General features: G+C 43.3%; 1 protein-coding gene across 11 annotated transcripts in view; it reads left to right on the forward strand.

Moving 5' to 3' along the window:
* Positions 1-3942: 3942 nt before the first annotated feature.
* NTRK2 (neurotrophic receptor tyrosine kinase 2) overlaps positions 3943-18215 on the forward strand; it is a 368220-nt gene continuing 353947 nt past the window's right edge. For 4 of the 11 annotated variants that reach the window (XM_050761177.1, XM_050761180.1, XM_050761182.1 and 1 more), the window contains exons 1-4: positions 4038-4360; positions 4876-4997; positions 5262-5470; positions 5959-6546. In XM_050761177.1, the coding sequence (XP_050617134.1) occupies positions 6335-6546 (212 nt within the window). In that variant the 5' untranslated portion in view covers positions 4038-4360; positions 4876-4997; positions 5262-5470; positions 5959-6334. Of the gene's footprint in view, positions 4361-4417; positions 4998-5261; positions 5471-5958; positions 6547-6597; positions 7753-18215 lie in introns of those variants that run through there. The other 7 variants (XM_050761174.1, XM_050761175.1, XM_050761181.1 and 4 more) reach the window with 7 other exon arrangements.

Raw genomic sequence — 18215 nt, forward strand, 5'->3', positions numbered from 1 at the left:
TTCCAGTTGCTCCATATTCTGGTCAACACTTGATATGGTCAGTTTTTTAAAATTTTAGCCATTCCAATTAGTGTGTAGCTGTCTCATTGTGGTTTTAATTTGCATTTCCTCAATGACTAATGATGTTGAGCATCTTTTCATGTGCTTACATGCCAACTGCATATTTTCTTTGGTAAAGTATATGTTCAACACATTTACACACTTTTAAAATGTTTTTTTATATTGTTGAGGTTTGAGAGATCTTTATATACTCTGATATGTCTTTATCAAATACCTGATTTTCAGACATTTCTTACATTTTGTGGCATTTTTTTCATTCTATTAGTGGTATATGTTGAAAAGCAGAAATTGTTAATTTTTATAAAATCCAGTGTATCTTTATTTTTCTATTTATGGACTGTGCTTTAATTCTAAGTATTTTATATTTTTGATTGGCTATTGTAATTCATAGCTTTTAAAAAGGTAATTCATGATTGTTGCTAGCATATAGAAATATATCTGATTTGTAAATACTTATCTTGTATCATGCAAACTTGATAATTCATTTATTAGTATGAATAGCTTTTTCATGGATTCTGTTAAATTTTCTATACAGGAGTCAATGTTGTATGTTTTAAGAAAAACAGTCTAATTCTTCTTTTCCAATCTGAATACCTTTTATTTCTCTTTTTTTGATTTATTGCACTAACTAAAATCTCCAATGCAATATTGAGTAGAAATTGTGAAAGTGGATTTCCTTGTCTTATAACTGCTTTTTGGAAAAACATTCCCTTACCCCCACTACACTTTCTAGACTCTGGTAACCCTTATTCTCCCTGTGCCTCCATGAGATCAACTCTGTCTCCATGAGATCAACTTGGATTCATGAGACAAACTCCACTTACTCATGATGTTTTTGGATGTGTGATGTATTGTTAAATCAATTTACTGAAATTTTGCTTAGAATGTTAGCACTTACATTCATAGGAACCTTGTTTTCTTTTCTTGTAATGTTTTTGTATATCAGTATCAAGGTAATGTTGGCCTCATAAAATGAATTGGAAAGTATTTCTTCTGCTTCATTTTTCTAGAAGAGTATGTATAAAATTGGTATTATTTTTCCTTAATTGTTTTGTAGAATTCACCAACGAAACCATCTGGGAGTGGAGTTTTCTTTGTGGAAAGTTTTTAACCACACATTCAAGTTCTATAATAGACATAGGATTATTTAGGTACTCTATTTCTTCTATAGTGAGTTTTGTTGGCTTTGTATCTCTCATAGAACATGTTCATTACATTTAAGTTGTTAAATGTATTTGCATAAAGTTGTTCACAATATATCCATAGTATTTCTTTAATATCTATAAAATATTCAGTGTTTTAATTGCTCTCATTACTGTTATTGGTCCTTTGTGTTTTCTCTTTTTTATTTCTGATCAGTTGGACTAGCTCTTTTTATTCATCTTCACAAATAACCAGCTCTTGATTTAATTAATTTTCTCTATTGGTTTTATATTTTCTATTTTATTATTTTCCACTCTGCTCTGTATTATTTCCTCTCTTCTGTTTACCTTGTGTTTAGTTTGTTCTTTTTTCCCTCTCATTTCTTAAGGTGGAAGCTGAGGTCACTGGTTAGAGATCTTTTTTCTTTCCCGATACAGGAATTTAGTGCTATAAAATAACCTCTAAAAACTGCTTTAGTGGTATCACACAAACTCTGATACATAGTGTTTTACATTTTCTTTTTGATTTTTTTTTAACTCTGTACTCTTTAATCTTTTCAGTACTTCTTTCTCTGGCCTCAGGTAGCTTTATCACCTGCATGTGTCTGTCAGCACTATGCTGAATACTTGAGAGGAACCCTCTGCAGATGTCCATAGTTCTTTCTGTGCAATACTCTTCTCTTTGCTACTCTGTCTTGTGAACGCTGCTCTCCTTGATTTCTCTTGAGCTAGTCTCCTCAACTTAGGTAGTTGTACTCTGCCTGGGTTCCTTCTCTCTGAATGATGACCTTCATTGTCTTATATCCACTGTCTTAACTTTAATATATTTTGTTCAGTGTATTGGTCATATGATTGAGAGAACAAATCTGTTCCCTATTACTCTATTTTAATCAGAAGGTGGCAGTATTCTTACTTATTTTTTTACAACTCAGTACTGGATGTTAAAATCAATGTATTGAGTTATTACATGCATTCAAGAATGAAATGGTGTAGAAGAGGATATATTAGTTTATTCTATGTACTAAGGGTAAGGAAGTTTTGTATTGTGACACTTCTTTTTTTGTTAGTACATGCCTTTATGTATGTGTTCATTGGGTTGTGATATAAAAGGCATTTCTTATTGTGGATCACGGTCAAAAGAGTTTGAGAAACATTGCTCTAGGTACATCATGGTTCAGTGCAGGTAGGAGCCTGCAACACTTTGTTTCTATGCCTGCATTGAAGGGATCTGGAAAAAAATCATCTCTATATTGTTCATCTGAAAAATGTTCATCATCTCTTACAAAGTCGTGATCTGAGAATCCTTGAAGTGATCTCTGGGACATATCTTATAGGTCTTAAAATCGAGATAGATCCACAATTCTATCAGTTAAGAAATAACTACTGATCGCCAATGTGTTCTAGACACTGTCCTTGGAGGTGTTGAGTTAACAGCATGAGTAAGTGGGAGGCCCTCTCTGGCCTGGTGCTGAAGCATATCTGGCTACTAAATGAGGCAGAAAGTAAGGCAAGGTTTTAAGCAGTGCTATGAGCACTCGGAACACAAGGAAGATTTGAAATTTTGAAGGTGAGAAGGAGCGTGTCTGGGGGAATAATCCAGGTTCTTGCAGAATTAGAGGTTAAGAAAGTAAGATCTCAACTTTATTTTATTTATTCATTAAAAATACACATATATTTTAACACCTACTATGTCCTTGAGATATATCAATGAACAAAATAGACAAAAATCCCTGCCTTCATGGAGTGTACATTCTACTGGGAGAAATTTAAAATATATATATGATAAGTAAATGATCTGTCCAAAAGACAAACTGCTATGGTTGAAATAGTAGAGCAGAAGTAGGGTGATTAGAAGTAGGACCGCAAATCCTAATTTTAAGTGGGAGACAGTCAGTGGAATATATTTAGAATTCAACTATAATAGTAGCATATATTTACTCTAATAGAAATTCTACAGATATTCCAACATAATTGGAATCTTGTGGTGTACAAACCACCGTAAAACTGCCTATTCTCCATACCGCATTGAGACATGCTGCAGCCACTAGGGCGCAAATGGGCCCTTTCTTAGGAAAATGGGCTGAGAGTATGGGAGTGTGAGAGAGATGTGGGTGATTATGCACACACACACTCCTTCCTTCCCCAAGTGTTCCTCAGGGGCTTCTCCACTTAAGGGGCACTGACAAGACAGGCGGAGTTTTACGTGCGTCTGAGACCAGGTCATTTTTGCCCTTGCTTCTCTTCCTTGGCACGTCCTCACCTAGCAGAAAATCGAGAGAGGCCCTGCTGAGGAGTAAACTTCAGCCTGGCCGTTCACCACTCAAAGTGTGTTACAGCCGAGCGACAGTGGTGAGACAGACCTGCTAGCCTTGCCTTCGGGACCTGCAGCAAGATTTTTGGGTGCTGTCCAAGAATTCCCGCGGTAACACTCAGCGCCCAGGATCTGTACAAAAAAGCCCCACTAGATGTTTTACGTTCCCTTCGTAATATTTAATGCTTGGCCTAGATCCGAGCATTCACTCTAAGGTTCGGTTTCTCGATCCTTCCCATCCCCAGCCTCTGCGGGTAGATCAGTGACTGTTACTATATTTTGAACGAGACTCCAACCCATTGCTCTCTCTGGAGCGGAGGATTGGCCGCCTTTTTCCCCGGGCCGGACCTCGGCGAGGCCAGGCAAGCCGCTCACTGGCCGGGCAGGGACGCGCAGGCGTCGGGCGCCGCTGGTTGCGCATCTGGCGCCAGAGCGCGCCCCCAGCGCTGTGCCCGCCGCGACCGTGGCGGTGGGCTGGTGCTCCGGAGCGTGCCGGGCGCTCTCTCCCCGCGCGGGGGCACCAGAGCCCTCGGAAGTGTCAGGCACTGCGGTGCATTTTCCCAGTTCGCTTTTAAATGACTGCGGAAAAACAGATTCCGAGCCGCAAAAGGGAAGACGGATTCTCAGACAAGGCTTGCGAATGCCCCGCAGCCGTCATTTAACTGCGCCCGCAGAACAATTACGGTTTGTCACCCGACCCTCCCGGATCGCCTAATTTGTCCCTAGTGAGACCCCGAGGCTCTGCCCGCGCCTGGCTTCTTCGTAGCTGGATGCATATCGTGCTCCGGGCAGCGCGGGCGCAGGGCACGCGTTCGCGCACACCCGCGCACACATGAACACGCGCAAGGTACGGCAGGGGAGCAAGGGCTTGGGATGCCCTGCATGGGGTGGGCATCGCGGGGAGTGAAGCTACGATCTGGGAATGGCTACATCCCGACAGGTTAAAGGATGAGAGAAAATGACGCGGCGCCACACATCGGACAGGCCAGGGTGGCCACCGAGCATTTAGAATACGCATCAGGCGCGCTCCCTTCCCCTCACATGTCTCTATTTCCCGGGCGTGTGATGGCAGAAAACGGCAGGAAAAAGACCCACTTAGAGAGCTAGAATTGTGTTTGGAGACTCCCTTCCCTCTGCAAAAGCACCAACAGGAAGCCCCTCCAAAACCACCGATCCCCAAATAGGTGGCCCGGAATGGGGGCGGTGATCCTTGGTTACCAATGCAGAACACGTTTTGGTGTTTACAACATTTATTTATTTTTAGGATAGCTTGCCCTCCCTTTTAGGCAGGGTGGGAAAGGAGAACGCGGGGAGGGAGAAGGGAGGGAGGATTCCTATAATAAGAATCAGCGCATTTTTCAGAGCTGAACCAAGCACGGTTTCCATTTCAAAAAGGGAGCCAGCCTCTACCGCGATTGTAGAAGAGACTGTGGTGTGAATTAGGGACCGGGAGGCGTCAAACGGAGGAACGGTTCATCTCAGAGGTACCTGGATGTAAATTCACACACACACACACACAGAGGCACGCGCGCGCGTGTCTACACGGCCAGGATGTGTGCGTGTGTGCGTGCGTGTGTGCGCGCGTGTGTGCACTCCCACATGCTGCTGCTGTCTGCTTCTGGCCAGTGGCACTGATGCCTCCCTCCTCCCTGCTCGCCCCCAGATTCCCCTCCCCTCCCTGGTGCTTTTGTCTGGAGGGTGTTATGGGTTTGTGTGTGTATGAGCGCGTGTGTGTTTTTGGATTTCAGACTAATTTTCTGGAGTTTCTGCCCCTGCTCTGCGTCAGCCCTCACGTCACTTCGCCAGCAGTAGCAGAGGCGGCGGCGGCGGCTCCCGGAATTGGGTTGGAGCAGGAGCCTCGCTGGCTGCTTCGCTCGCGCTCTACGCGCTCAGTCCCCGGCGGCAGCAGGATCCTGGACCCAGGCGCCGCCGGCGGGCGTGAGGCGCCGGAGCCCGGGTGAGCAGCGCAGACAGTGCCCTCGGTCGCCTCGGCCCTCCCTGTCTCCCCCTGGGGCGGCCTCGGCTACTCCCCAGGTGGGACGTGCCGCGCCACCTGCCCGCGCCACCGGCACCCAGCGGCTGTGGCGGATTCTGCAGCATCATTCGGGGCCCCGGTCGCGGAGCCAAAGCTGCCGGCAGTCTCCGCATTCCCCTTTAAAGGGTCCTTCGCCCGGCCTGTACCATGGAATCCTGTCTCGGGGACCCTTTCCCTACCTCCCCTCCCTTGGCCTCAGGCTCGAAGAGAGAGTGGGCACACTGGTGGCTCCAGCGGCGTCAGTGCCATCGCGGGGCAAGTTGATTCCTGGGCTGGAGCTGGGCACTCATCCATCCACAGTCTCCCGGCTGGGATCGGGGTGGGGATGACGCGAGCGCAGAGGGAGAGTGCTCCAATTAGTGGTGTTGGGGGTCCTACACTCAGTCTTACGCGTATCTGTTTGTCCTCAGCCTCGAGGTGCATACCGGACCCCCATTCGCGTCTAATAAGGAGCCTGCACCCCAGAGAGTCCCGGGAGCGCCGCCGGTCGGTGCCCGGCGCCCCGGGCCATGCAGCAACGGCCGCGGCGGAGCTCCGAGCGGCGGTAGCACCCCCCTGTAAAGCGGTTCACGATGCCGGGGCCACTGTGAACCCTGCCGCCTGCCGGAATACGCTCCGCTCCGGACCAGCTCAGCCTGTGATACGCTGGACTCCGCGCGCCCGCAGCAAGCAAGCACCGAGGAGTCAAGAGAGCCGCAAGAGCGGGGAAGGCCTCCCCGCACAGGTCGGGGAAACCGGCCGGTGCAGCGTGGGGACACTCACTCGGGCTGGCACTGGCTGCTAGGGATGTCGTCCTGGATAAGGTGGCATGGACCCGCCATGGCGCGGCTCTGGGGCTTCTGCTGGCTGGTTGTGGGTTTCTGGAGGGCCGCTCTCGCTTGTCCCACGTCCTGCAAATGCAGTGCCTCTCGGATCTGGTGCAGCGACCCTTCTCCTGGCATCGTGGCATTTCCAAGGTTGGAACCTAACAGTGTAGATCCTGAGAACATCACCGAAATGTGAGTTCCTGGAGCTTTTCCTCTTTTTTCTCCTTGCCCCTAGGGCCCGGGCTGGCCAGATGGGTAGGTCCTGAAAGTGAATGCTGTCTCAAGAGTGGGGAGAAGTCAGAGACAAGAGATGCAAGACAAGGTCATCTGTCAGTTACCTGTCTGTTTCACTGGCTTGGGACTGCTAGTGCAGGAGAAGTGTGACACTTTAGGATAAGTTTTAAATATAGATATACATATGCCGATTATATATGTATTCCTCGTGGGAAGGAACTCACTATGCTTTTTATATTTCAAAGCTCTGCTGGGTGTGCTTTAGGCTTTCCGCATGCACTAACTTAGTTTTGGGCATTTTTGTTTCATAAAGTGCTGTGTGTATGTTGTGTTAGAAGTTCCATTAATATTCACTAGAAAAGAGGTTTAAATAATTAACTTTCCCGAATCTGTTGAAGGAAGTGACAGTCTCTCCCTTAACATCTTTTTTGAGGTTTGAGTTAACCACTTTCCCTTTTCATTTTATATATCAGATTTTGCTTAGGAGATGGCATCCAGAGATGGCCTTGAAAATGATCTGTAAGAGGAGAAGTTCTGAGTGTTGAAATGCACTCGCTCAAAAGAAAAAATGTGATCGTTGGAAGCCTAAAAGCCTGGTTTGATTTAATTTGGACTTGACTTCCCAGAGATATGATTTTGAGACCACTTGGATTATAACTCTTAATTGCCCATTGAATAATTTCCCAGGACTAGGCTGGATGATAAAGTAGTGGGTAGAACTCTGATGAATGCTGGCTTAAGCATTGGACCCCTGTATCCCTGGAAATGTTTGAGCTTGTTGTGGCTTGAAGAAACAGAACTGTGTATTTCTTTTCTCCTTTTCTGATGCTTTGTGACAAACACATTACCAAGCAAGAACTTGCCAGTCCTTTCTCTAGCATTCCTGTGTCACCTCTACTGGGCTGTTATTGTTATTTTTTCCTTAAGGATGCTGTCATTCCATACATCTCATTAACATGAGATTTTATTCATATATGTGCAAGATTGTAAGGCAAAGTTTCTCCTAGTTTTCCTTACTGAGTTTGATACTGAGATAGGCAGCCCTAAAGTGGGGCTTGGGCTGTGGCCTTCCGGTTGTCGAGTGCGCATGCATTTTTCCTTCCACAGAAAACATACAACCATGTTTCTGCCAACGTAGTTGACCAAGATAACCTGTTTTTTACTGTAAGTAAGAGACCTTCCTAGTCTCTATTGCCTGTTCTGCTGCTGATGCTTATGGTATAAGCCTCAGGCAAAAGGAAATGACAGCAGAGCAGAGGGGAATGTTCAAGCCTAGCATAGCTGAGACGTGTTGGGAGCAGCCAACTATCGGACTGAGTCCAGGGTGCTAGGATCTCTATCTCTGTGGCAAGGAGAGCAGGAGCAAGAGCGGAGAGCAAGGGTGGATAGGGCCCCAACTGTGGTGGTCTTGGACTGGGCTGGTTGAGGCTTACCAGGCTGGTCCAAAGTCTGTGGCCTTTTGTCAGAATCTTTTTCATGAGATGGGGTGTCAGTATTTAGATGGAGGAGGCCATATGGAATCCAGAGTGCTTCTGACTGTTTTGAGATCATGGGGAGTGTCTTACACAGTTAGATATTGTTGTGTGTGTGGTGGTGGTGCTTTTGAAATTCTGTTTTAGGAGACAGATGCATATAATGAAGAGAGAAATAAGATAGGGCTGATCATTTTCATTTTAATTGTTTTTCTCTTTGATAATTTTTAAGGCCATGATCTGAGAAAAAGGAAATAAAACTATCTTTAAATCTAAAAAATTATTATTTTAGACCTTCCTGATCTTAGCTATCTAATGTATATGAAATCAATTGATTTCAGCAGAGCTTTCTTATATCTGTCCTCACAATTGTTGATGCTTCTTTTATATCTGATGGCAGATTCCTATTTTCAGCTTTTTTAAAGTAGGTTTTTAAAATATTTACTAAAGCGTGTGTCATAGTTATTCATTCAATCTTGGCACTTCTAATTTCTACTTTGATTTTTTTCCCTTTTGATTTGAAAACCTCTTGGGGTTGTGGGAGTGGAGAGGTATATAGGGCTAAGTGTTGAGAACAGGGAATTAGGTTAGTAATAGTAGTCTGGCTGGGTAGATGTGAGTCCTGAGACAAAGTATATTTCTCCGCTCTATCTCAGCTTCATGTGAGCCCAGCCAGTTTGTGCCCCAGTGCCTTTATCTGTAACTCATATTACAATACTTATTTGGAAAGTACTCCATATAATTGTTTTGAATTCTGCTTTTTTGACCTCAAAATGACGTCGGTGGATGCGCTTGTTTCATCTCATCCTTATATGACACAATCTGTGTTTTTTTTCTTACATGTTAATATTTGCTTAAACAACTTTTAAATTCTTGGCCAGTGGATACCAGCTACAGTTGGAACCAAATTATACATATTTTAAAACTTTGATATTAGGCCCAGTGGTATTCCTAAAATAACCTGTCGTAAAGTTCTGGTTTAATGGCATGTAGCTGAAGTTACGTGCTCCTATTTTTTTAAAAATAGAAATAATGTATTGAATAAACTGTGATTAACAACACACAACTTGCTGAAACAACAGTTTACCACATCATTCAAAAATGGTGACTCTTTTAGCATCTATATATTAAACCATCCTGCCCTTAGGGTTCTAAGAACACAAATAGCGGAACATTTAAAAAATGTATAGATTAAGAGGTAGGATCTTTTTGTGTTGTTGTTTTTACATGCATGCTTTAAGCTAAGCTGACATTTTGTCCTCAGAGTCATTGAACCTATATTAAAAATCTTCCCATCACAGTACCTGTTTTATATTTTTTGCTCACTAATGTGACATAACCAGATCAGTATCTATCTATAGGTATGTATAACGCCTGCTCTGCATCACACTGCTAAGTGGCAGCTCCTGTTATTTGGAAATGGTTATACCCCAGCAGCATTAAAATGAATTTAAACACAGTACCAATGTCACATGCAATGGAATTCAAGAGTGAAGCCTGTTGTTGGAATTATGTAACTGGCCGTTTAAATCCCAGTTGTACTAAGTGCCAGAGTGCATTGCAAAGGACAATTTCTGTTTCACCCAAGTGGTAAAAGGCACAGTCAAAAGAAGTCATGCATTTTTTTAGCTGTGGTAAAAAAAAAAAAATACATAACCTAAAATTTACCATCTGACAGTTCGGTAGTGTTCTGTCTATCCATGTTTTTGTGGAAGGGTGTGCATTTTTATGTTGCACATGCTTTATGAAGACCAACACGGATCTTTTTTTGAGTTTCTTCAGTGGTATTCTCTGATTTGGGGGTAATATTTGAGACAAGCCTTATATTTTTCCTCTTAGCACAACCTAAATAGAATTTGAAGCTTCTCCTATCACAGACTCTATGTGCAATTTATTGTTGGCCTGGTTAAGCAGCTGTGATGTTGTGTCATTAATACATTGATTTTGGCCCTCTTACTTTAGTAAGCTTTGCCATTGCAATTAATTGTACTTAAAAAAATCCTGGCATTCACAAAGATTCAGTGATAGGCATCAGTTTTTATTACTCTGATGTTTACTTCTCAGCCCCTCCATTGGGGATTTTAGAACTTTGGATTGTGGCTTATATGCATTTAAGAGCCATGTATTTAAATTTGGAGCATGGTTGCGTAAGCCACACTAGACTTGTTAATAAATAAGGCAGTCTAATTTACATCATTCATTATTTAATACAACTTGCAAGCTGGAGTTGAGAACATGCTGTCTTCGTAGTGTAGGTATTTACAGACATCAGCTTGGCACAACCGTGTGGACACTTCTGTTACGCTGGGTAAACCGATGGAAAAGCCTTGTGACCCTTTTGACCCTACTTTCTTCCACCTCCCCTTCCATCACCCATTATTTACTATACAGGAAAATGGGTTTGATTTTTTTCTTCTCTGAAAAGTGATATTTCCTTATGGGAATTCAGGACGCTGGAGTTGAGAGAAGAGCCTGGGTTGTATGTTATTACAAGTAAGTAATGGGAAGTTGAAGCAATGTGGTCCCAGCTCCCTAGCGTCGAGTTTAGGTCTGTTTAAAGTCTCTCACTGTTTCTATCCCATAAACCTCTGTTTGTGTCTGTTTCAATATTCCCTTATAAAGATGTTTTCTAAGCTGAAGAGTTGGCGAACAGCTGAGAGTTGAGGTCTCTTTCTCCCTAGGAATATTCTGTATGATCTCTTTGACTGTATCTAGGTCATAGGAGTATAAAAACTAGAGTTTTTGTTTAGCTGGGGAAGGGGAATTGAATTTCTTTTCTCTTTTACTTTCTTCTTCTTCTTCTTTTTTTTTTTTGCCTTGAGTATTAAGCAAGTGAATCCAGTTTTAACCCATTGCTCATCTTAGGGAAAAAACATTATCAAACCATTATTGAATACCATAAACTGGCCTTATCCCTCTGGCTAACTTTACCACTTCTCTAGAGAGTTTCTTGTAGGTTCAGAAGCTATAGGGTAGGATGTGACATGAAAGACCTGCCTCTTGGAACAAGGCCAGTTTTTAGTCGCTCCTGATGCCTGTAATCAATGGGAGGATTTGGGGGAGAGACTATTGAGGTGTGGCAAAGTTTTTACTTGTTTGATGTGTGTTCGTGAGAGAGAGAGAGGGAGAGAGAAAGAGAGAGGGAAGAAAAAAAAGCCCTGAATCTTGGATTATTTATAGTTGATCAATCATTTTTATAGTCTACTTGGTTGAGCTATTTTAAAACAAATCCCACCTCAAGCCTCAAATGGCAAAGATCTGAGCTCCACTGTGGCCTGATAATTTTAGCTCACATTTGATTGCTGATCAATCTCCATTAGAAAAGTAAAGGTCCCATATAACTGGGTGCCTTCTCACCACTTAACTTTGCTCTCTGGGGTGTCCGAAGGACTGGGAAGTCATAAATATTGATCTGGGAGATGAATGAGTGAATGTGCCCAAAGTTATAAAAATCTTGCAAAGAAAAATAATGTGTAGATACCAAGTTAATTCTTTATGTGTTTCAAAAAATAAAAATGAAAAAGCATAGCATGGAAAGCTGGAGTCAGGAGACCTGGAAACTGCACCCCAATGTCACCACTACCCAGTCACTACCCAGTTACTGGATCTTGAAGCAGCTTTTTAATGTTTCTGGGCCTCAGCTTGTTACATGTAAACCGAGGGCTTTGGATTTGATGCTCAGACAAGTTTCTCCAGGCTCTGAGGTTCCCTGAAGCCTCGGTCATGGAGATAAGGAAGTGTATACATCAGCTGTGAAGGAAGGGGGCGATGCAAGGTGCTCTGGGTCTGGTGGTGTGTGAATTTGAAGACCTTTGGTGTCAGAGTGTTACGTGGAAATGTGCTCAGTGTCTGCTCTGAACTCCTTCAGACCATGTCTTTTTAAATGTGAGCTGCTAACAAGGCTAGTGGCATGTAAGTGCTGGTCTAATGAGTCTGAGGCCACAGGGTCAGTGTTCAGATGGGTCACTTAGAATCGGAACCTCAGAAAGAGAAAGGCCTTAGAAACGATCTGCTTCAGCCTCTTCTTTGCAAAAATCAAGGACAGTGAAGAAAGTCGCCCAAGGTCGACTCATTAACAGCATGGTAGGAACTAGAAGCTCTTTCTCCTAGCATCCAAATGAATGCTGGGGGCCTTTGCTTTAGGGTGCCTCCCCTCTGTTCTGTGTTCTCAAACTGACTGCCTAATTCTGGCTCACCATTTTATTAGATTGGTGCAAAAGTAATTGCGCTTTTTGCCATTACTTTTGCACCAACCTAATAGAACCACCATAAATGGGGAGACAAGTTGAACATGGCTAAGTCTGTGCAAACTCATCTCTGTGAGAGACCAAATAATTAAAAAGTGCATGAGCTACTGATCTGAAAGCAATCATCTTATCTTCATACAGGAAGAAATATATTTTCTGTTTAGCTTAGAGAGTGTGTGTGTGTGTGTGTGTGTGTGTGTGTGTTAAATTTCAAGTGTTCCTCTTCTTCAGGCAATTCATACACAAAAATCGAGCTTCAAAGAAAAGCCTTCATGAGTTGGCAGCAATTAGTTATGCTAACCTTGTGCCTGCTGGGCCATCTTTGCAGATTGGGGTTGGAGGAGGGGCAGAGCAGACAGAGTGAAATGAAGACTGTTGCCCCTGGAGTCTTTGCCACAGTGGGGGGTGCTTATGTAAGTGGAGAAACCCACAGCCCTTTCCACGAGGTCTGTGTTAGCTCCCCTGAAAGACCTGTGGCGAGAGAATACTTATTCTTCCCTGACTTCTTTCTTCCCCCTGACTTCTCAATGCCTCAAGATTGATGACCAGTCTCAGTGACTGAGCCAGTGAGCAAACTTCAGGATTATTGGCTCCCATCCAAAACTCATCCAGCTACCATTTTATATTTGTTCATGTTCTGCTGTGAGACCTTTCCAGGAAAAGCACCCTTCTGAGAGATATTTTTGGTTGCATGAAGGTTTGCTCCCATGGGACGTGAAGGGCCCTTTACAGACATCCGCTTACTTAGGTTTACAGTCTCACTCTTAAGAAGGTGGGGAGGTTTTGGCAGCCTCTGAGGGGCTGTCAGGTTTATTAGTTTGCCTGGGCCCCTTGGTAAAGCAGAGCGTAATTAGGGATAGGATCCTATCTAATGTCTCACTTAGGACTCTGTCTACTCCAACCTTGTTGCCTAAATTTGACCTCGAGAGCCTAGGAGAGGTCTGGAGACTTGAACTCATGTTCACAGGTTAAACGTCATGCAGTGCAAAGGAGGTGGGCTGGTGCTTCATCTTCTGTCTGCCCCACCCCCCATCCTCTTCTCCTGTTCAGCTCCTGGGCAGTCTGATGTATATTGTGAAGAGATAAACGATTTGGTTTCCTTTGGTAATATGGCACCTTCTTGTACAAAATAAAACTGTTAATAATCACACACCATTTAGAGTTCCTTTTTTATGTCAAATAAGGACAAATTGCTACTTAGCACCCCATCCTTTCCTGTAATCTTCATATCCCAAGAATTGTCTACACACACATACATAGACACGTACCATAATGTTGTATGCGTGTACCGTGTTTTTATCAATACATAAATCTGTGTATAAAACTCTGCTGTGTGTAATTTGTTCAACTTAATTATCTTGAGTTGTAAACTTTTCTGAATAATTGAGAATGTACTTCCCTAAACCACTGTTTTAGTTTTGATTTTATCATTCTGGATTTCTCTTGGCCAGGACCTGGTGGGGCTGTCTTCTTTGTGAGAAGTACTTGAGTGTTAGTGCATTGACCCTGTTAGCTGACCTGGTCACTCAGAGACCCACTGTGTCTCTCTTCTGGTTCTTTGATCTCTTCTCAACATAAATGAACAATGTAAACGAAACTGAAAGGTATTGGAATTTTGGTTTCAACCTCTGCAGTGTGGTGCAATTTAAAAAGAAAGAGTCTTCTCGACGCTAATCTTTGTAACAAGAGTTGTTTCTACTTCATGTACCCCAGAGTCCCTTGCTGTGAGGTGGCAGAGGGACCTATGCCCGAATTGTCTGACTCTGGCCCACCGTGGGGCAAGTGACCTCTCTTTTCTGGGCTTGGCTTATTCCTCTGTGTGATGCATGTGTAGGGGTGGAGGGTGCCGGGCAAGGGAGTTTGATATCATAGCCCTTAGATTCCCCAGTAAGGTGTGACAAAAAAAACACACAACTACGGTGAAAAAAAAAATCCAAAACAAATGTCTCTCTCCAAAGAACAAAACAAAACCCCAAACCAGAACACTCTTTTTAGTTTACTCCCAATTTTATTTCAAAACCCTGCTGCTACCACCCCAAACTCAAAGAATGTTATAGATGATGTTGCTCCTTGGATATTTCTTGTGCGCATCTGGTGCTATGGCCCGAATGTTTGTATTCTCCCAAGATTCATATGTTAAAACTCAGTCACCAGGGTAGTGGTGTTTAGAGGTGGGAGTTGATTATGACATAAAGGCAAATGGGGTTAGTGGCCTCATAAAAGAGATTCCAGAGAGCTTGTTTGTCCTTCCTGCTATGTGAGGACACACAAAGAAGGTGCCATTTATGAGGAATGGGCCCTCACCAGATATCGAATCTCCTAGAATCTTGATCTTAGACTTCCCAGCCTCTAAAACTGTGAGCAATACATTTCTGTTGTTATAAATTACCCAGTCTAAAATATTTTATTATAGCAGCCCAAATGGACTAAGGTACATAGGTTTGGTCCTTTCTCTTTGCAACTCTTCAGCCTCCTTCTGTTTCTGGTGGTGTTTCTTATCCCCTTCCCCTCTGTTCCCAAATCACAAACGTACCTACACAAGCAATCATTTGGCTGGAAACCCCTTTAATAGATTGTGAAGAAATCTTGGCTTGTGTACTTTTTTTCTGGTGGATGACCTGAGGGCAGACCGTCATTGTTTCAACTGAACCTGATTTGATAAGGTTAACAGTCAGAAAGGAGACAAAGTATAGGAACCTGGTATAACTGAAAGGAGCCCTGGTCAGGGAGACAGGAGTTGGGATACCCACTCTCTGACAGTATCAGGGTCTGGGATCTTGGTTGAGCTACTTGACCTCATCAGCCTGAGTGATTTCATCTTGAATCTGGAGGCTGCGACTCCCATGCATGCTACTCCTTGAAAGACTCTGTGGTTCTGAATCAGTCAGCCATGGACGCTAGGGTTTCCTTTTCTGTTCTAGAATTCACCATTGCCTCCACTCCAGGGGCAAACCAGAGTCTGCTTCAGTTCTTTTGGTGGCTAAACAGCAGAAACCCAACCTGTAGGTTTTCTTTAAGTCCAGCTCTGCCACTGAGGCTGGAAGGTTTTGCTGGTCACCAGCTTCCTGCCATCCTGGGTGGCAGCCCTTCCGTGGTTTCCCACTAATAGAAACAAATTTTTATTTTTTCCCTGGGATTAGTGTTCAAGACTTTTTCAGCCCATTCCTGGCCCACTTCTGTGGATGACGCTCTGGCAAGTTTTCTAACTGAACTCTTTGGTTAGTCTCTGTTTTCTGTGAACCCAAGAGCAGAAGCTTTCACAGACATCAAATCTTATTTTTCTGCTCATCAAGTTGTCTTTTCATCTTGGTGGAATAGTTTGTCACATTTCCTGATTGTCATGTGGGTGAGCTGCCATCATGCAAACAGTAGTTCAGTGTCACTAGTGTTATTGAGGACATGGAGATGTCCAACCAATAGGGTACTCTGCAGAGGCAAGGAGCCCCTGAGCAGCTTATATCTAGCAAGAGACAGATGCATACACATCTAAACACTTCCAATGGTGGGAAACATTGATGTGTAGATGGGATGTGAGTAATTCCCAATCCTTACTTCCTATGGTGGCAGTAATCCAACTGAGTTTCATTATTTTCTGTCAAATGAGTTTTGGTATTCCTGGGGCCACCTTCACTCATACTGCATTAGAGTAAGCTGCAACTTGCATCTGCAACCGGTTACGATGGAAGGGCTGGAGCGCCTTTCAGCTGAAGCTAATCACTGAACCTCTTGGCTCATCCTCTTAAGCTTTTTTCTATCAGCAACTTTCCCTCGCTCACATATCTGTATTTTCTGTTTCTTTCTATTGTTCCACATTTTAAGATAAGAATTGAAGCAGGTTCATGTTCCTCCCATCTTAGAAAAGTTTTTCTTTAGCACGATTCCCTCGCTCTCCTTCTGATCCTGACTGAAGTAACTCTCTCTTCAAAGCCAGATCTTGGAAGAGTGATCTGTATTCATTATGTCTATTTTCCTATCTCCTATACCAGTCCCATTCCACTGTTTTTCAAACTCACTCCACCATAGTCCCCAGAAGCCTTCATGGGCCATATTCCTCAGTCCTTATCTTACTTGACTTCTTAGCAGAATTTGGCTTCATTTCTCACTCCCTCCTTGAAACATTCTTTTCCTTTGGCCTTGGTGTAACCACATTTTTCTTGTTTTCCCTCTATCTCTCTGCATGCTACTTGTTTGCTTTATTTGTCGGTTCCTTTTCTCTGCTCTTAAAAACAGATCTTAAAAGTTGATGTCCCTTGGGATTCTGTCCTATGGCTGCTTCTCTTCCTGGGCTATCTCTGGGCTACATCACCCTCATCCATGACTTATGTTACCTTCTTTGTGCTAATGATTTCCTAATCTGTTTCCCATCAATTATCAGTGAAGACCTTTGGACTCATGTATGCAACACCTCTCATACAGGACAGTGTCACACTTGTCATTTCTAAACAAAATTTTTCACTGTTGCCCCAAACCCATTGCCAGTGTTCCCTATTGTAATGGATGGCACCATTATCCAGTCAGTAAATACAAGCCACAAACCATGACTCTTCCTTCTCTGTAACCCCTATACTCATTCACATACTATGTCTTGTCAATCCAGTTTCCTAAGTATTTCTTAAATCTAATTTTTAAAATCTCCACTGACATTATTCAATCATTCTTTCAACAAATATTGATTGGGGTCTTCTCCATGTTAGACACTAGCTAAGTACATGGGATATGGTGAGAAAAACTGCCCTGGTCTCTTCTTACCAGGATTGCAGTGTGCGGGGGCGGGGGGCGGGGAACAAACATCTGATAAGTACTTACATAGAAACAATATAATTCATGCCATCATCATCCTTGCCTAAAATGCTGCCATCGCTTCCTATTTCGCATCCCTGCCTCCAGTCTTGTCCCCTCTCTACCCATGCCACACTGTAGCTGGAATGGTCTTTCCCAAATGCTGATCTTATCATCTCACTGCTTATAATTACCCTCTGGCTCCCGGTGTCTCTTAAAATAATGCCTAAAGTTGTTTATTTTCGTTTTAGTTTTTTAAAAAATAGAAGAAAATTGTCACTATATTGCTATATAAAGAGGCATATAACTATTACATGGACCAGAATGCACAGATCAGCATAACAGTCTTTTTCTACACCAGCAGCTCTATAAAAAAGAACAAATTATAACTGGAAGCTTGCTTGGTTGATCTTGGAATTAGAGCAAGGGCATTTAATTCTGCATTTAAAATGTTAAATGGCATTAAGCTAAGCTTGCCTGAGGCATCCATCTCCATAATGGGAGAGCCTTCACAAAGGGAATGTAGAACTTGAAGTACTTTGGCCCAGACTTGTATCCCCTGGATGGACGCTCCTTTTCCTCTCCTTCATTCTCTGCCCAGCACCAATGCTGATTGATGCATTCTTTCTTTGGAAAGGTTAGTGCCTTTAACCAGGGCTTCTCATGCCTGGGAGCCTTTCAGATTCTTTAAAGTGATTTTGCACATCTCTCTGAAATGCATTAACTTTATTGTATGGAATTTAGCTGGTAATTTTGTTTTTTAAGATAATATTTGAAAGTGATCAGAAATGCAGGCAGCACAAAGGAGTGTACCATGAATACACGTTGTAACTCTTGTTACAAAGAGTGTACCTCCACTCTGAAGAAGGTGGGGAGGTTTTGGCAGCCTTTGAGGGGCTGTCAGGCTTTTTAGTTGGCCTGGGCTGCTTGGTAAAGCAGAGCATAATTAGGGATAGGAGCCTATCTAATGTCTCACTTAAGGCTCTGTCTACTCCAACCTTGTTGCCCAAGTTTGACCTCGAGAGCCCAGGCAATTCCCTCCCACCATGTACTCCCACCCTCTAAAATCCCTCAGCTCCCCTCTCCAATAACAACCATGGATCTTATTTTGTGTCGGTTCCCTTTCATA

This window comes from Macaca thibetana, chromosome 15, assembly GCF_024542745.1.
Source record: "Macaca thibetana thibetana isolate TM-01 chromosome 15, ASM2454274v1, whole genome shotgun sequence".
Classification (NCBI taxonomy): domain Eukaryota; kingdom Metazoa; phylum Chordata; class Mammalia; order Primates; family Cercopithecidae; genus Macaca; species Macaca thibetana.